This window comes from Pangasianodon hypophthalmus, chromosome 16 (assembly GCF_027358585.1).
Source record: "Pangasianodon hypophthalmus isolate fPanHyp1 chromosome 16, fPanHyp1.pri, whole genome shotgun sequence".
Classification (NCBI taxonomy): Eukaryota; Metazoa; Chordata; class Actinopteri; order Siluriformes; family Pangasiidae; genus Pangasianodon; species Pangasianodon hypophthalmus.
In genome coordinates, this window is record NC_069725.1 from 16,397,520 (window position 1) to 16,415,493 (window position 17,974).

The 17,974-nt window shown below is 40.4% G+C and overlaps 1 protein-coding gene across 3 annotated transcripts in view; it reads left to right on the top strand.

Annotated features, from left to right (window-relative positions):
- The window catches only part of spo11 (SPO11 initiator of meiotic double stranded breaks), a 101,950-nt gene extending 88,624 nt beyond the window's left edge, over positions 1-13,326 (top strand). For 2 of the 3 annotated variants that reach the window (XM_053240554.1, XM_053240555.1), the window contains 2 exons: positions 2,239-2,350; positions 4,897-13,326. Coding sequence is in view for 2 of the 3 variants with exons in the window: in XM_053240555.1 (XP_053096530.1) it covers positions 2,239-2,286 (48 nt within the window). In the remaining variant the exon portion in view is untranslated. Of the gene's footprint in view, positions 1-2,238 lie in introns of all 3 variants that reach the window. The other variant, XM_053240556.1, reaches the window with a different exon arrangement.
- Positions 13,327-17,974: the final 4,648 nt, after the last annotated feature.

Genomic DNA, 17,974 nt, shown 5'->3' on the forward strand with positions numbered 1-17,974 from the left:
AGCCACCCACAAACATATCACCCTGGGATCCAAGTAACCCCCTCCGCCCTACTGCACAGACACTTTAACTTAATCATGATGCACATGTCACTTTGTTCATTTACTACCCTGACCTACTGTTTACAGCACAGACACTATGATTGTACTGATTCATTACAGTACTGCACTGTCACTATAAACATCATTCATCACAGTTTTCTAAGAATTACTGCACTGACACTTTTTTACTAAATTTTCAGTTGCAGCTTTGGGCCTTGCATTTACTGTAATTGTCATGTTAAATATTCTTTTTTTTTGTGGTTGGAGTATTATAATCTGTACAGAGTATACAGAGTATTTATATTCTGCTGCCTATCTTTGTACATACCCCGACTGTCTTGCATACCCCCTCCCTGCATGCTTCCGAATCCTGTTGCACTTTATTTATGTCCTATCAGCACTGTGTATATCATACATGTATCATGCAGCTTGGATATAGGAGAAAAGTTATTTCATCTCACTATGTGCTGCACACTGCATATGGCTGTGATGACAATAAAGATCTACTTGACTTGACTTCATCAGAGGAAAAAAGTAGAAGGTTTTAGTCTTGCCCAGTCAATCACCAGACTTTAACCCAATTGAACATGGATTTCACCTCCTGAAAAGGAGAAACCCCACAAAACAAACAACTGAAAGAAGCTGCAGTACAAGCCTGGAAAAGCATCACAAAAGAAGAATGCAACAGTTTGGTGATGTCAGTGGGTCACTGGCTTGATGCAGTTATTTCAAGCAAGGGATATGCAGTCAAAGTGTTATTTACTTTAATTTACTTTAAGACTATCTGATCCTATACTTTCGCTCACCTAAAAATTGGGTGATCTGCCATGCACTAAGCTGTTTAACATATCTAGATGTAAATATCAGGAAATAAAAGCTGAAATTCTATTCTATTGTCTCTGTATTCATTTTTTTTTTATCTCAAACTCAAGTGTCTTCAGTGTATAGCAAAAACAAATGAATTGGCCTTGCTGTTCCAAAACGTTTGGAGGACACACACACTCAGTGGGTTTCAAGACCACATTGAAAATCTCGGATTTTTTTAAAACTGAAAATAAACAGAAAGCGTTAGAATTCTGGAACAAAAAAAGAAATATGCAACCTCTTAACTATTCAATTTTTAGGTCACTATTTAAATTTAAGCAAATTTGTGATATTGACCATATTAACGCCTTTGTGCCAAAGGTACACAAACTTTGAGTCCATGCCAGCTCAAGAGCACACTGTCATTAAGGAAAAAGGTGGCATACCAAATACTAAGAAATTTGGAAATTCATGTAAATATATCTAAGATCCTAGTTTTCACTCAAGTTATTGGTGATAATATCATTTGTAATGAAAACCTTTGTGTTTATAAAAAGAATGCCAAACAGAAGCATTTTCACTTGTGGTCTCAGACTTTTGGACCCTATTGTATGTGGGCTAATATTAGCTTAGGTGGTCATTTCTGTTAATAGGTGTTTTCTTACCTTCATGGTTGTGTATTCATGGTGAAGCATACTGTTTGAAGCCTTTCTCCAGCTTGCTAGAAGGGGCTTTGCAAGTGTTCTTAAAAATCTGATGAAAGTCACTGACATTTATCTTCCGGAGTTCTTGCAGACCCTGACTGTAAATTCCACAATTATGACTGTAATGAATGAACCAGACATGCAGGAACCATGGTGAATATAATGCAGAAGTAATGAGCTACTTGCACAAATATTTGTTTGCTTTTTTAAATTTTTAAATATTAAAGATTCTGAGGTGGTTACCATTGATTGGATGCTAGCTGAGCATTAATTCCACCTTGGCATTTACTCCTGGACAGTCCTTTTAAATTTGTCCATGGATAGGTATACTATTAGTATATTGTTATTAATATATTACTTTATACTATTTTTTTATGCAATTTTAACTTTGTGTTATAGAAATAATGGGATTAATTAATTGTATGCTGATTGAAATAGAAAATAAGTTGCAGAAACAACAAACAATAACCTGACCACTGATCCGCATTTGTCATTCTGGAAAAGTATGCATGTAGTATCACTGAGGGTAAGAGTGAATGTTTCCAGCCAGACTTATTGGGATTTCCTGATAAGGTGTATATGATTATCAAGTTAATTTACTGAATTCCAGTTCATCTCCTAAATTTGCTTATTTCAGTAAAACCTGGACCCTTTGCTCCTGATTAACTCATGAAATGTTGTGTGTGTCCAGCCTTGGAGTGCCACAGGATGCTCTAATTCCATTAACAGAGGCAGATGAAAGGAAGCTCAACCATATAAAGAAAAGACCTTACATCTCTTGCCATCCTGCATGGGAGAGGGAGGTAAAGCCAATGAGACATTCAAGTATATATTTTTGGGTATTATTCAAGTAAATCCATCGCTTAGCTACCTATTTACAAATAGTGAATCAGCTCTTGCAGTTGACTGAAGGCAATAAAACTGTTTTTAATTATTTTGTTTATATATATTTATAAACAATATTCCTGTTATGATGTCAAAATAAGTCAAAAATCCCATGTTTTATGCCGTACCTAGTCTTTCTGAATACCTCCTTCTCAAACATGTGTTAATGCTATACAGCGCCCTCTATTATTGGCAGCCTTCATGAAAATGAGCAGAAGTGACTATATAAAAAGAATAACGTGCAATAAGTGACACACTCATTAAATCCTTTGAGCATTAGGAATAAAGATGTGGCAAGACCAAGATTGCATGTGCTTTGTTCTCTCTTATTTCCAAAGTAGCTAAAGCTTCAGATGCCAACTAGGCCAAATTAATAAGCAAAATTCCCTCTGACTATACACAAAGTGAACTACTTAACCTAACCAAAAAAATAAACAAAAATACACTTCCTTCCCTCACTCCCTAGCTCACCCAAAACCAAGAGAAATCAAATTAAACATAAATGGTGCCGACTTCCTACTAACCACTGTTTACAATGTACTAGTGGTGGTTATTGTTACGTTATTTACAAGATGAAACAATCAAACCCAAAGACCCAAAGCACAAATGAGGTCAGTAACAGGTGGAAGGACATACACAGGAGCAATCAGCACACATAGCTAAATTTACACAGAACAAGGCAAAGGCAGTGATCTGCGCGGGGATGTAGACTTACACACCCGAAGCAGTATATCCAACCAACGACAAAGCACGTGGCAGGAGAAAAGCAATGGATGTTGTGATCTTCCAGTCGCAAGCCAGAAGCAGAAACGTGACTCCTTGCAGTGGGCTGGGCCTGAAAGTGGAGGAGAAAAAAGACACACGAATGGCACACAGAAAAGACAGAAACACAGTCGAGGACATAACAAATAACCTTAACAGACCTGATTTTCTGGATGCCCCTCACCTGCATGTAGTTCACTCCTCTAAGGTTGGCAGAATTTTCTTGAGTAGAAGTCTCTGATAGGGTCTATCAGTAGCTTTTACACCACCTCCTTTAAACAAAAGCACTTGCCTTTCAAAAAAAATGGCGGATAGAAAATGTGGACTGAAGAAGCAGATGGAGTTGTTTATTTTTACGTCAAATTTTTTTCTAATCTAACTGTGTTAGGGTTATTTGGTTGGTCAATATATTCCTACAATGAATAGTCTTAGTTGTAATTATCACTTTAATAATTGCAAATTTAACAGTATGGCTTCCACTCTCATTATTTGGTAGCATATAATATAGCACCTATTAATTTGTGGATTTTATTTTGTGACTTGACAGGTTATTTTTGAGTTTAATATTGTGTGCTAGCAGTTAATTATGTGCACATCTTAATGTAGACAAGATAAGTAATTGTAAGATTAGTAAGATAAGTAAGTAAGATAAGGAAGATAATCTGTACTCTAGTCACTCTGGATATTGATACTGGCTAAATGATGTAAATGTAAAATGTAAATCAAGGTCTTGAAACTATATGCCTGCATGGAGATGTAGGCTATTTTAGCACACTTACTTTGCTATTTTGAGTTGCCAAATTAATAAAATATTTCCAGTGTGTTGGTTAATTCTGTGTGCTTTCCTGGGAAATAATGTTTAATAAATAAGCTGACTAAGCATTCATCTGTTACGGTTACAGTTCAATAGTATCATATGTATGTATTTAATATTGGCTCTGAATGGCATTCCATATTCCACCATACATCAAACTGTTGATTTAATATGGCTCCTTGCTCAAGCTCTTAATCACACAAGAAAAATCTACCTATGTCCCGGTCTGCACACACACACACACACACACCTCTGTTTTCAGCAAACTTCTGGGCAAGTGTCTGTTTAGCACATGTTTTGAGACGTGTACTGTAGTTACGTCTGAGGTCTGAATACCTGTGTGCACAATTTTGATATTAACTGTGTGTGTGTGATATGTCATTCAACTCTGAAAATGGCCCATTTTTTTCTGATGCCTGTCCTGGAGGGAATAATAGCACTGAGTGGGACTCAGGTGGGGACCGAGAACAAAAAATAAAATATTATTTGCATTTATTTTAAAATATTTCTAGGGGTGTCAGTAATTTTTGCACATTTTGGTTATTTAAAAATATGTTCTAATTTAAATTAAATCCAAATACAATTTAAATTATAATTATATAATTATAAATGTGTATTTTAAATTATTGTATGTAGTGGTTATTTTATACAAACACTTTTGATCATTTTTATGAAAGGTGCCAATCATTCTGGAAGGCAGGCAAGGCAATATAGAACAACTTTGATGTGTATAACAGAATTAAGTTAGTGTCTAGTATATGATGCTATACATCAACATATGTACCACATTACTAGGTGAAGATATGAATAGCAGCATAAGAATTAGTACTGTAAACTTAAGCATTTAGTGATGTCATTTTTCATTTGTGTATTGTCTGTGTCTCTAAGATGGAACTCATGTTGAGATGGAAGCAGAAAGCTGAGATCCAGTCCCTTGTCTCTATTGCTCCTCATTTCCTCACTCGGGTATACCTACACAATAAGTTGTCTTATGGAGGCTGGATATGAGTCTACTCTGTTTTCTGCTGCATATTTACCTGCACTGTAATAATTATCTTTCCCGATTCATTATAGTTGTTACATCCTTTCTGATTACTGAAATTATGTAACAAATAAATGTTTGAATGTTTACCAGATTCCCATAGCTCCATAGGAGGATAACTTTTTGTGGGTCAAGAAAAATGGTAATAGCTCCATATGTGTGTATCTTCAGAAACATTGTTTGATTTGTTCCATGATGTTGAATTACTTTCTCTAATAAAAATGCATGGCCTATATTGGAAATACAACCTCTGTGAGGACAAAAAAAGGTGTCTATCAAACCTCACCAAATTCCTGACCAATCAAAGAACACCTGGGTCAGTATTTATAAAGCTCCTTAGAATTACTCTTAAAAAGGGTAGATGCAATGCATAATGACCCCACAGCTGAATTTTAGCTTATGTTTACAAAATAATAATAATAATAATAATTAAAGCTGTAAGCGGCATTTTCGGGGGCCAAGTACCCATACTCAGTGAGCCACACATTCACGATCATGCTACAGTTGTTGCCCAAGCAATCAATGTAAAGCAGAGTGATTTGTGATTTCAAGAGTGATTTGTAGTTTCACTCATGATGTGTATGTTTTGAACTCGGACAGTGGTGGAATTCTCTGACTGTAGAAGGAAAGGTCTAGATAAACAAATGAGCAGCAGGGTGGCATTGCTGCAGCATTGTTTAGACAGTTGTCAAGATGATGTGAGCCCAATTTGGTGAAGATTGGACAAAATCTGGAGGAGTAGCAAACATGGCAGTTAGATATAAGCATTTTTTTAGCATGTTATTGTTACTTTTGACTAGTAGGTGGCGCTGGCATGAAATTTGTTGTAGAGCCTCAGGGCATGGTCCTTGGTCCTGCCTACCATGTTTTGTTTCAGTGCGCAAAGTCGTTGCTGAGATACAGCTTCAATTCCTGTTTGGCAGCTTTGCCGTCAGATTCGTTGGCCCAGTATGAACAAACCCATCCTCATCTGGGTGACAATGGATAGTGCAACTATAAATAAATTCCTTCTATAACTGTGTACTACATGGACAAATAGTGCAATTGTGTAACCAGGAAATTCATTACAGTTTTCACATGTAGTCTGGTTTGTTGAACATATCCACTGTCCACTTATGGAGACTTGAGTGCAAAATTGCTTGTGGCAACCGTAGCCCCAAAGCCACCACAGTACAACTCCCCATATGAGATCCCCAAGCCATCTTCACTGCCCCCAAGTGGCACCATCACCAGCAATCCCAATGATATTCAGTCCGTCCATGTGGGGCCACCCCCAGCAGCAATGAGCGATCTCCAAATGATGAGAACTCCAACCAGCAGTAGGGCATTAGGATGGATCAGGCAGGTCTGGAGAGCAGAAGGGGTCAGGATCACTGTTATCTCAGGAGTAGCATGTGTAGCTTGACAGAGAGGAGGGGAGAGAGAGAGAGAGGGAGAAAGGAAGAGATTGTTAGGTAAGCTTTTGTCCTGTAATGCTTAAGGACGATGACTTTGCATGCAGAGTGCAAGCAGGGATTCCAGCAAGACTAGCTGTGACAGCATAACTAAAAGGTAGAGCCAGAAGGGAGGGTGGAGGGAGGGTCTGAACATCCCAGTTCACCACAACACTCTATGCCTGTGAGCCCTCCAGATCTGCTTCTTTACGTAAGAAAAATCTATTCACAAAAGGCTTGACTATTTGTTTTCAGCCTAGACTTAAACACTGAGACTATGTCGAAGCCCCAAACACTACATGGAAGGCTGTGGGGCTTTGTAAGAGAAAGTTCGACCCCCTGCTGTAGCCTGCACTATTCAAGGTCCCAAAAAATAGCCTGTACCATTTGAGGCAGGAGGCAGGAGTGGCAGATCATAAAAAGACCAAAAGTTCGCTCAGGTACTGAGTGGCGAGACCATTCAATGCTTTATAGGTCAATAGTAGTATTTTATAATCAATATGAAACTTGATTGGAAGCCAATGCAGTGTGGAGAAGATAGGGGTGATGTGGTTATACCTTCTGGTTCTAGTAAAGACTCTTGCTGCTGCATTCTGGACTAACTGAAGCTTGTTTATGCACCTACTGGAACATCCAGACAGTAATCCAATAATCCAGCCTAAAGGAAACAAAAGCATGAAGTAGTTTTTCTGCTTTGTGTAGTGATATTATATTTCTTATCTTAGCAATACATCTGAGATGAAAGAAAGCTATTCTAGTAATATTATCTACATGAGCTTCAAATGAAAGACTGGAGTCAATAATCACACCAAAGTCTTTTACTGCTGCATATGATGAAACAGAAATGCCGTCTAGAGTTACTATATAATCAGAAAACTTACTTCTAGTTGCATGTGGTAAACTTACTTCTAGTTGCATGTGGTCCTAGTACAAGTACTTCTGTCTTGTTAGAATTAAGTAAAAGAAAGTTAATAAGCAACCAGTGTCTAACGCCCTTTACACATTCCTCAACTTTATTAAGCTGGTGTCTGTCATCTGGCTTTGCTGAAACATACAACTGTGTGTTATCTGCATAACAGTGGAAGCTAATACCATGTTTACAAATAATTTTGCCCAGAGGTAGAATATATATTGAAAAGAGCAGTGGGCCTAAAACAGAATTTTGGAGAACACCAAACTTTAACTTACTATGTGTAGAGAGGACACCATTTACATCTACAAACTGATAATGATCAGTCAAATAAGGCCTGAGCCAGGAGAGGGCCATTCCCTTAACTCCAACAACATTTTGTAGTCTATCAAGGAGAATAGTATGATCAATGGTATCAAAAGCTGCACTAAGGTCAAGAAACACAAGCAACGAGACACAACCCTGATCAGAGGCCAGTAGTAGGTCATTTACCACTTTAACCAGCACTATCTCTGTGCTATGATGAGGCCTAAATCCCGACAGATACATTTCATCAGTGTTATTCCTGTGTACGTATGAGCATAACTGCTGTGCTACAACCTTTTCTAGGATCTTGGAGATAAAGGGGAGATTTGATATTGGCCTATAGTTGGACAATTGACAAGGGTTGAGGTCAGGTTTTTTAATCGGGTTTGATAACTGCTAGTTTAAAAGATTTTGGTACATAGGCAGTTCTGTGGGAAGAATTGATTATTTTTAGATGAGGATTCAGAGGAAGGAATTCTGAATATGGACCTGGGGGTCTGTAAATAATAATTACCAGAATTGTCTGGGTAGTCTTATTTTTTGTGGCTATGTATGTTAGCATAAACCACTTCAAACATTTTGCATTTATGACTAGGTTTTTGTGTGATGCCTAGATTATCATTATTAAATATCTGCAACACCTCCTCCAGTGCCAGTTAGGGGCTGATGTATGTAACTGTATCCGGGAGGACTAGCTTCATTTAATGCTACATACTCATTTGGTTTAATCTACATTTCTGTTAAACACAGTATATTAAACTCCTGATCAGTAATAGTTTAATTAACAATAAGCACTTTAGACATAAGAGATCCAATATTTAACAATCCTAGCTTCAGATCAAAGGTGCTTGCTGTGCATTCGGTATAATTTAATTTTATGTTAATTAGGTTAGTAAAACAAACTTTGAGTATTTCTACATTTTTGTTTAGCTCAGAGAACAGACACAGTCTCAATATGTTGAAACCTGATTGATGACTCAGTGCAGATAACAGCTGGTCGGTTTAGCCTTCCTGTCTGCTCCCTGGCCTTGTCTCCTAACGCTAACGCTTGTGAAGTGATTTGTGACATGCGGGAAACTTCTATCTACTTTGAATGTGCATCAACCAGGATCATGAACATGTTATTCAGCAAAGTCTATGTGCAACCTTTTCCAACACTTACCCAGCAACTCCTATGGATGCAATGGGACCTGATTTGGCATCTGCTGTTCCAGCTAGCAGGTTTCACACTCCTCGCTGATTCTCTCAACATCCATGTGGACTTGTGATCCATGTGATCACTCTGGTGCCCCATAACACACAACCCTGTTCCACAGACAACTCATCTGTCTTTGCATAGTAAACTCTCAATTCCTCTACAACCTCACTAGGCCAACCCTCCATAATGTATCTGAAAACTTTAGAGAGCTCTTGATCAGTTATAATCACTCTGGCTGCGTGCGTTCCATTGAGGGGAGCCCCTTGTAGGTGATCATTCAGGAGAGCATGAATGTGTGCTGACATTGCTTCTGTTCCGACATCACTGGTCTCGGGCAATGGGACGTGTGACAATCCATCCACATTACTGTGGTCCTCAGACTTGTGGTAACTTATGTGATAGTTGTGTGCTGACAGTGTAATGGACCACCACTGGATGCATGGAGCAGCCATAGTTGGAAGGCACGTGTGCTCCCCAAACAGTGTTGTTAGGGGTCTATGATCTGTTATTAACTGTCTGCCCCAGAGATACTGATGGAACTTCTTGACCCAAATATCAGGCTCAAAGCTTCCTTTTCAATCGGCGAGTACTTTTTCTCTGTGGGAAACAGAGTACGGGAAGCATAAGCGATTGCGTGTTCCTCCCCATTTGACATGGTGTGCTGAATGACAGCTCCAATTCCATAGACAGATGCGTCACAAGCTAGCATTAAAGGCAAAAATAAAGGGTCATAATGAACTAATACCTTGTCACTGGTCAGTAGTTCTTTGAATCTGTTGAATGCATCTTGCTCTGCTTTGTTCCACAGCCAAACAGCTTGATCCTTCAGCAATCTGTAGAGTGGCTCTAACACAGTACTCTGATGTGACACAAAACGTCCATACTAATTGACTAAACCTAGGAAAGCCCAAAGCTCTTTATCCTTTGCAGGGTAAATACCCTTCCCATCAAGCATATTGCCCAAATACTCAATCTATGTTTGTCCCCACTCACACTTTGACTTTTTCCACTTTCAGCCTGTTGTCTTGCAGATGCTGTAAGAAATTGGAAATGTTAGTTAGATGCTCCTGTTCATCTTTGTCTGTGATGAGCAGATCATCTAAATATACAATCACATTGAGGTCTTTCCTCAGATTTTTCATAATCCACTGATTCCAAAAGCTAAGCAGTTACATACATACAGGCCTTTGTGCGAGTTAATAATTGTACATTTCTTTGAATCTTCATCCAGTAGGACCTACTGATAGGCAGCAGCTAGATCAAAACAGCTTCCAGCCACTGAATGCGGTCAGCACCTCCTCAATCCATGGCAAGGGGTAGATCTCAGTGATAGCAGCCTGAATGACAGTTACCTTATATTCCCCACATAAACGGATAGTTGCGTCTCTTCTAATAATAGGGACAATAGGCGCAGCCCACTTACTGTGTTTTTAGTTGCTGTAGCTCTTTTTCAGCTTGCTCTTTCATTGCAAAAGTCTGGGGGTGGCTCTTGTGAAACTTGGACACCACATCTGGCCTAACTGAAATTGTGGCTATAATCTCCTGAGTACCCAACCCATATTTGAACACATCACTGTACTTTGCAGGTACTTCTTGAATAGACCTGGTCTTGTCATTCTGCTGACATACATGTCATATCAGCTTCCAGTTCAGCTTTATTTTCTGTAGCCAGTTCCTACCAAAAAGGGCTGGTCCAGCTCCTTTCACAACAATGAGTGGCAATTCTTTGGTTTGACTTTTTGTACAAGTCTTTACATCTGTGCTTTGTTCCAGCACCAAACAGCCTGATCTTTCATGAGAAATGATGCTTACAGCAGCGCCTGTGCCTGTTTGTATTGTCATGTTTTGATTATTCACTCTAAAATCTACTCTGAATGCCTGTCTGTCTGCATCAGTTACACTAAACACAGAGAACATCTCTAACACTGGTTCTTCCACTTGCACATAACTTGTTACTTTGTGTTTGGTCCACTGCCTGGTAGCATTGATGTTCAAGTGTGATTGTCCTTTAGCCCTGCATACTTTCCTGATGTGGCCAACTTTGCCACAGTTATGACATTTAGTGTCTTTAACATGGCATTTATGGGTGGAATGATTTTCATCAGCTGCTGTGTGTCCCAGTCAACCATTTCCATACTGAGAACAATCTCAAATGCCCATGCGAACATGAGCCCATCTTGTGAAAGCAATCTTCGCTGGCAGGCTTCACTTTTTGTTCCGCTAACAAAGCAGTCACACAGAGCTTCAGCTAAACTTGTACCAAACTCACACTTCATGGCACATTGTTTCAGTTCAGTGAGGTGACTTGTGGCCAAGTATGGTGACCCATACTCGGAATTTGTGCTCTGCATTTAACCCATCCAAGTGCACACACACAGTAGTGAACACACACCCGGAGCAGTGGTGGGCAGCCTTTTTTTGCTGCAGCGCCTGGGGAGCAGTTGGGGGTTCGGTGCCTTGCTCAAGGGTCTCACCTCACTCGTGGTATTGAGGGTGGAAGAGAGCACTGGTCATTCACTCCCCCCACCTACATTCCCTGCCAGACCTGAGACTCGAACCCACGACCTTCAGGTTCACGTTTGGGTTGTAAGTCCAACTCGCTATTCATTAGGCCACAACTGCCCCCTCGATGCAACATATTGGGAGACAGTCTCACTAGGGCCTTTGTGTACAGCATTGAAACCGAAAGCATTCAGTAATTACGAGCAGCTTTGGCTCGAATTGCGCCTTCAGAATGTCCGCAATCTCTTTAAACATTTTGTCCTTAGGCTTCTCCAGCTGAACTAAGTTTTGCAAAGGTCCATATGCTGATGCACCCATTGCACTAAGCAAAACCACTACTTGCTTTGCATCATCAACTGGCTAAGAAGTACAGTTCCACTCATTCTGTATATGCTGACCAGGATTCAATTCCAGGTTTAAACTTGTCAAGTCTTCCAATTTGTGCCATCCTTAGTGCGTTGATGTGTACAATGTCACCTTTCTCCCTTTTATAAACTTTTTGCCTCATTGCCAATTCTTTGTTATATATTTACGAGGTGGAAACACGCTCATGCCCTTTAGCTCACTCTTTATGTAAGCTTAGATGGAACAGCGACACATGGAAAAACTGCACATGCGCAAATCTCATAATGCTCATTATACTAAGGCCACCCAGATGTGGTAAGTAATGCACTTCATAAACCAGTACACCACAATAACATATTCAGCATATTTAACTGTCAGGGATTTCCATAAACTGCCCGTAGAGCGACATTGCGCATATACACGTGTGTTTACATAGCCATGTGTGTTTTGTTTTGGTTTCCATCTTGTCTCCTCCCTTGTCTTGTTATTGGGTGTGTTCCTAATGTGTCATCATTATCACCTGTTCCTGATTTGTCTATTTACACCCTCGTGTTTCATTGTAATGGGGCGAAGTATTGTATCAGTGTTTTGCCGTGTGTACGCTACTGAGTCTTTTGTTTAGTGTTCATGCTTCTTGGTTTTGATCCTGTTCTTCTTCTTCTAGTGTTTTGTGGTGTTGTGTGTTTCGTGTCTTGTCTATGCCTAGTTATGCCTGTTTCCTGATCACCTGACCCTGTGCCTGTTTTTGAGTACCTGTTTGCTTTACTTTTTTTGGACTTGTCTGCCTGCCTTTCAATAAAGCCTTTTACTGCACTTGCATCCATCTCCCCACAGAATCATTTATTGGATTTTCTGTTTATCCTAAATGTTTTCTTTTGCATTGATAATTTTATTTTGTAAGCATGGTGGACCTCAAGCCCAACGAGAAGCAGCAGCTGGGGTTCATGTTGTGCTGGCTCACTGGCCCAGCCCACCACTCCTCTCCTGCAGAGCTCACTCCAGAGGCTGACAGGACGGGCTCCTTTCCTGCAGAGCTCCTTCCAGAGGCCGACAGGGTGGCCTTCTTCCCTGCAGAGCTCCAGCCAGAGGCCAACAGGGCGGCCTGCTTCCCTGCAGAGCTCCAGACAAAGGCCGACAGGTAGGCCTCTCCTGCAGAGCTCCCTCCAGAGGTCAACATGGCGACCTCACCTCCAGAGCACCAGCCTGAGACCAAAGAGGTGATCCCACGCCTCCCATGCCATGTCTGCCCGTGGCTGATGATAAGGCCTCCCAGGTTCTGCTCCAGTTTGAAGCTGATGGCACGGCCTCCCACGCCATGCCCCTGCCAGAGGCCGATGGCTTGGCCTCCAAAGCCTGGTTCCTGCCCAGTAACACTGGCAAGCCTGTCCTAACCCTGCTACCTGACCCCAGCAAGCCTGTCCTAGCCCTGCCTCTTGACCCTGCTACTCTTGTTCCTGATTTCCCTTGATTAGTTTGTCTATTTTTTACCCTTGTGTTTCATTGTAACGGTGCAGAGTATTGTATCAGTGTTTTGCCACTTGTACACTACCGAGCCTTTTGCTTAGTGTTCATGCTTCTTGGTTTTGATCCTGTTCTTCTTCTCGTGTTTTGTGATTCTTGTCTATGCTTAGTTATGCCTGTTTGCTGACCACCTGACCCTGTGCCTGTTTTTGACTATGTGTTTGCTCTTCGTTTTTGGATTTGTCTGCCTGCCTGCCTTTCAATAAAGTCTTTTACTGCAATTGCATCCGTCTCCACCCACCATTTCGTGACATTAACATAGACAGTCAGAGATGAACATAAAATCTGAGCAAATTGTTATGAAGTCAGAAGAAAATAATTAGTTGTTAAATGCAAATATTTACTTACTGTATACTGTATGGTATGTGGTTAGCACATGAGCAGGCACTAAGTAATCAACCAAGAACTGAAGCATTTTATAACTAAAATGTGTTGATTCACATTTACAATCCACATATTACACTGTCATCTTATTTTTTTTATTTTTAGGTCAGATTAACAAAGCATATGCTGTGCATTTGTCTGGTGATTTCCGTGAGATTGTGCCTCGCTTAGCCATTATTGTGCTTTTTCTTATATAGTCCTGTCTGAAGGTATTGGAAGGACAAGGCCAATTCTTTTGTTTTTGCTATACAATGAAGACATTTGGGTTTGAGATCAAAAAGAGATCAATTTTTGGTGAACAAAGGTATAGTATACTTAATTTTTGGTTGCATATACCTTGCCTGCAATAACTGCATCAAGCCAGCAACCCATCACCAAACTGTTGCATTCTACTTTTGTGATGCTTTTCCAGGATTGTACTGCAGCTTCTTCTCCATTCAGTTTGTTTTGGGGGGTTTCTCCCTTCACTCTCCTCTTCAGGAGGTGAAATGCATGCTCAATTGTTTTAAGCTCTGATGACTGACTTGGCCAGTCTAAAACCTTCCACTTTTTCCCCCTGATGAAGTCTTTTGTTGTGTTGGCAGTGTGTTTTGGGTTATAGTCTTGCTGCCTGATGAAGTTCCTCCCAAATACATTGGATCCATTTCTCTGTAAATTGGCAGACAGAATGTTTGTGTATACTTCTGAATTCATTTTGCTGCTACCATCATGAGTTACAACATCAATAAAGATAATAAAGACACTACCTCCACCCGCTTGACCGATGGGCTTGTATCTTTTGGATCATGAGCAGATCTTTTCTTTCTCCAGACTTTGGCCTTTCCATCACTTTGGTACAAGTTAGTCTTGGTTCCAGAACTTTTGTGGCTCATCTGTGTATTTCTTTGTGAATTCCAGTCTGGCCTTCTGTATCTTACTGCTGATGAGTGGTTTGCATCTTGTGGTATGGCCTCTATATTTCTACCCTCAAAGTCTTCTTCGAAAGGTGAATTGTGATACCTTCACCACTGCCCTGTGCAGGTTGCTGGTGATGAAACTGCCTGTTGTTTTTGGGTTTTTCTTCACAGCTTCCACAATGTTTCTGTCTTCAGCTGCTGTTGTTTTCTTTGGTTGGCCTGTTCCATGTCTAGTTGTTAGTACACCAGTGGTTTCTTTCTTTTTCAGGACATTCCAATTTGTTGTCCTGGCTATGCGCAATTCTTGTGCAATGGCTCTGATCGATTTTCCCTCTTTTCTCAACTTCAAAATGACTTGCTTGTCCCATAGACAAGGTCTTCATGTTTTTTATCCTTTTTGAAAACAAATGCAGTCTTCGCAGGCAAAACCCAGAGTAGACATTCATAGCTATTAATTGTTTAAACAATCATCTAATACAACTGGGTAACAAGAAACGCCTGTCAGTCATAAGTTCCAATAATTTTGATTACTTGAAAAATGGGTGGGTTCAAACAAAAGGTGCCATGTTCTAAGTTGTTTAACACATCTAGATGTAAATATCAAGAAGTGAAAGCTGAAATCCTATCGTCTTATATTCATCTTTTGATCTCAAACCCAAATATCTTCAGCATATAGCAAAACAATAGAACTGGCATTGCCAGTCCAGTACTTTCTGAGGGGACTGCATGTCATGTGCATGTGCATGAGCCTCAAATGGTCAGTGTGCTACTTGCACTCAGGGCTGTGAAGTATATCCATTTTGAAATAGAACAAATCTTACGTCTCTGGTAGCATCGTTTATAATCAGCAGTACAATGAGACAGCAATGTCTAACTTTTGCTTTTTTCAATCTTAAAATAAAATCATACTGTTGGGCTAGCATTAGCCTGGTTGTTGGTTTCTATTATTAGATATTTTCTTACCTTCATAGTAGTATTTTATGTAGTTTATGTATGACAAAGCATACAGTCTGACACCTTTCTCATGCTTAATAGAAGGAGCTTTGCAAGTGTTCTTACATACTGTGAATGATGAACGTTGATGTTCATTTTCGGGAGCTCCTACAGACTTCTTCTTCTTTCGGCTTTTCCTTATATGAGTCGCCACAGTGAATCATCACTCTCCACCTATCCCTATCTTCTGCAACCTCAACACTTGCACCCACTAGCTTCATATCCTCATTTATTACCTCCATATACCTCCTCTTTGGCCTCCCTCTTTGCCTCCTGCCTGGCAGCTCCATGTCCAACATTCTCCTACCAATATACTCACTCTCCCTCCTCTGAACATGTCCAAACCATCTTAATCTGGCCTCCCTAACTTTGTCCTCCAAACGTCCAACATGAGCTGTCCCTCTGATGTACTCGTTCCTAATCCTGTCCAACCTTGTCACTCCCAAAGAGAACCTCAACATCTTCAGCTCTGCTACCTCTAGCTCTGACTCCTGTCTCTTCCTCAGTGCCACTGTCTCTAAACCATACAGCATAGCCGGTCTCACCACTGTCTTGTACACCTTCTCCTTGAGTCTCGCTGATATTTTTCTATCACACAGAACTCCCGACACCTTTCTCCACCCATTCCAACCTGCCTGCACTCGCTTCTTTACCTCTCTCCAACACTCTCCATTACTCTGGACTGTTGACCCCAAGTACTTAAACCTTCTTCACCTCTTCACTCTGTAATCTTACTGTTCCACTTGTTACGAACCCCTATTTTAAATTAGCCAGAAAGGGGAACGCAACACAAAGAAGGACGCGTGAATCCTAGATGTCATGCAAAAGGAAAAACATTTATTTAAAGAACAAACCTAAACATAACACCAAGGAAACACGTATCAAAACAAAAACAAAGAAAAAACAAAGGTTCCTAAAAGAACGTTCGAAAAATGAAAACCACAATCAAACCCCAGAACACCTCCAAAATATAAGGACAACGAAGATTAATCAACCAAAATTAAAAAAGAAAAATAAGGATCAAAAAACTTGTTTGCTGGTGGCTCTCCTTACCCCCGCCATGCTCCACTTCAGCGTCCTTAATAGTTAATCAACACACATACTATGAGACGCAGGTGCACCAAGGGACCTAAACAATCAGACTTAAAGAGAAAGATTAGAAGAGACATGACGTCACATGAAGGAGAATACACACTCCAGGCATAGGCCGTAACACTCCCCCACCTAAAAGAAGAACCTAGTCTCCTATTTACAAAACAGACAGGTTCTGGGTGAAGCTATCAGATGAAAGCAAACAAGAAAAATACACACCCCCAGTGAATCTAAGAGGGAGAAAAAAATAAAAATAAAAAAAAAAGATAACTACCTAGCCCCGAGAAAGGGCATCTGCCACGACATTGTCAGTTCCTTTCTTATGGTGGATCTCAAGATTGTAATGTTGAGCCATCCAAGCCCAGCGCATCAAACGTTGGTTATGATTGTACATTTTATTTAAAAAAAACAACGGATTGTGGTCCGTATAGACAACGATAGGAAAAGAGCTACATCCAACATACACATCAAAGTGCTGCAAAGCAAGCAACAGAGCCAGAGTCTCCTTTTCAATAGTAGAATAGTTCAATTGGTAACGATTAAATTTAGCAGAAAAATAAGACACTGGATGGGATATACCATCAGCACCATCCTGAAGCAGGACCGCTCCAATTCCGGTCGCGCTGGCGTCCACCTCGAGCTTAAACGCACGAGACACGTCAGGAGCAGACAACACCGGAGCACTACAAAGAAGCAACTTTGCACCCAAAAATGCATTTTGACATTCGTCAGTCCACTTAAACACAACTTTAGGACTGCACATTTTCGTTAAGGGGGCAACCACAGTCAAGAAATTTTTACAGAAGCATCTGTAATAGCCAGCCATCCCTAAAAAGCGTCGCAACTCTCGCCTCGTAGTAGGCGCAGGGTACACAAGGATAGCGGTCACTTTTGCGTCCACAGGACGTACTTGACCGTTCCCGACCTGTTTTCCTAAATACGTGACGGAAGCTTTTGCAAAGTCGCATTTTTTCAAGTGTAACGTTAAGGACGCGGCTACTAATCGACTAAAAACATCGTGCAATGTGGAAATGTGATCAGCCCACGCAGAAGAATAAATGACTACGTCATCCAAATAGATGTTACAATTCGGAACGTCACCCAAAACCATAGACATCAACCTTTGGAATGTGGCAGGAGCATTTCGCAGTCCAAACGCCATCCGGGTATACTGAAGAAAAGAATCAGGAGTCACAAATGCAGAAATTTCAGAAGCACGTTCAGTCAGTGGCACTTGCCAATAGCCTTTTAAAAGGTCTAGTTTAGTAATGTACTGAGCAGTGCCAAGATTATCGATACAATCATCTATACGTGGCAATGGAAATGCATCCGGTACAGTAACAG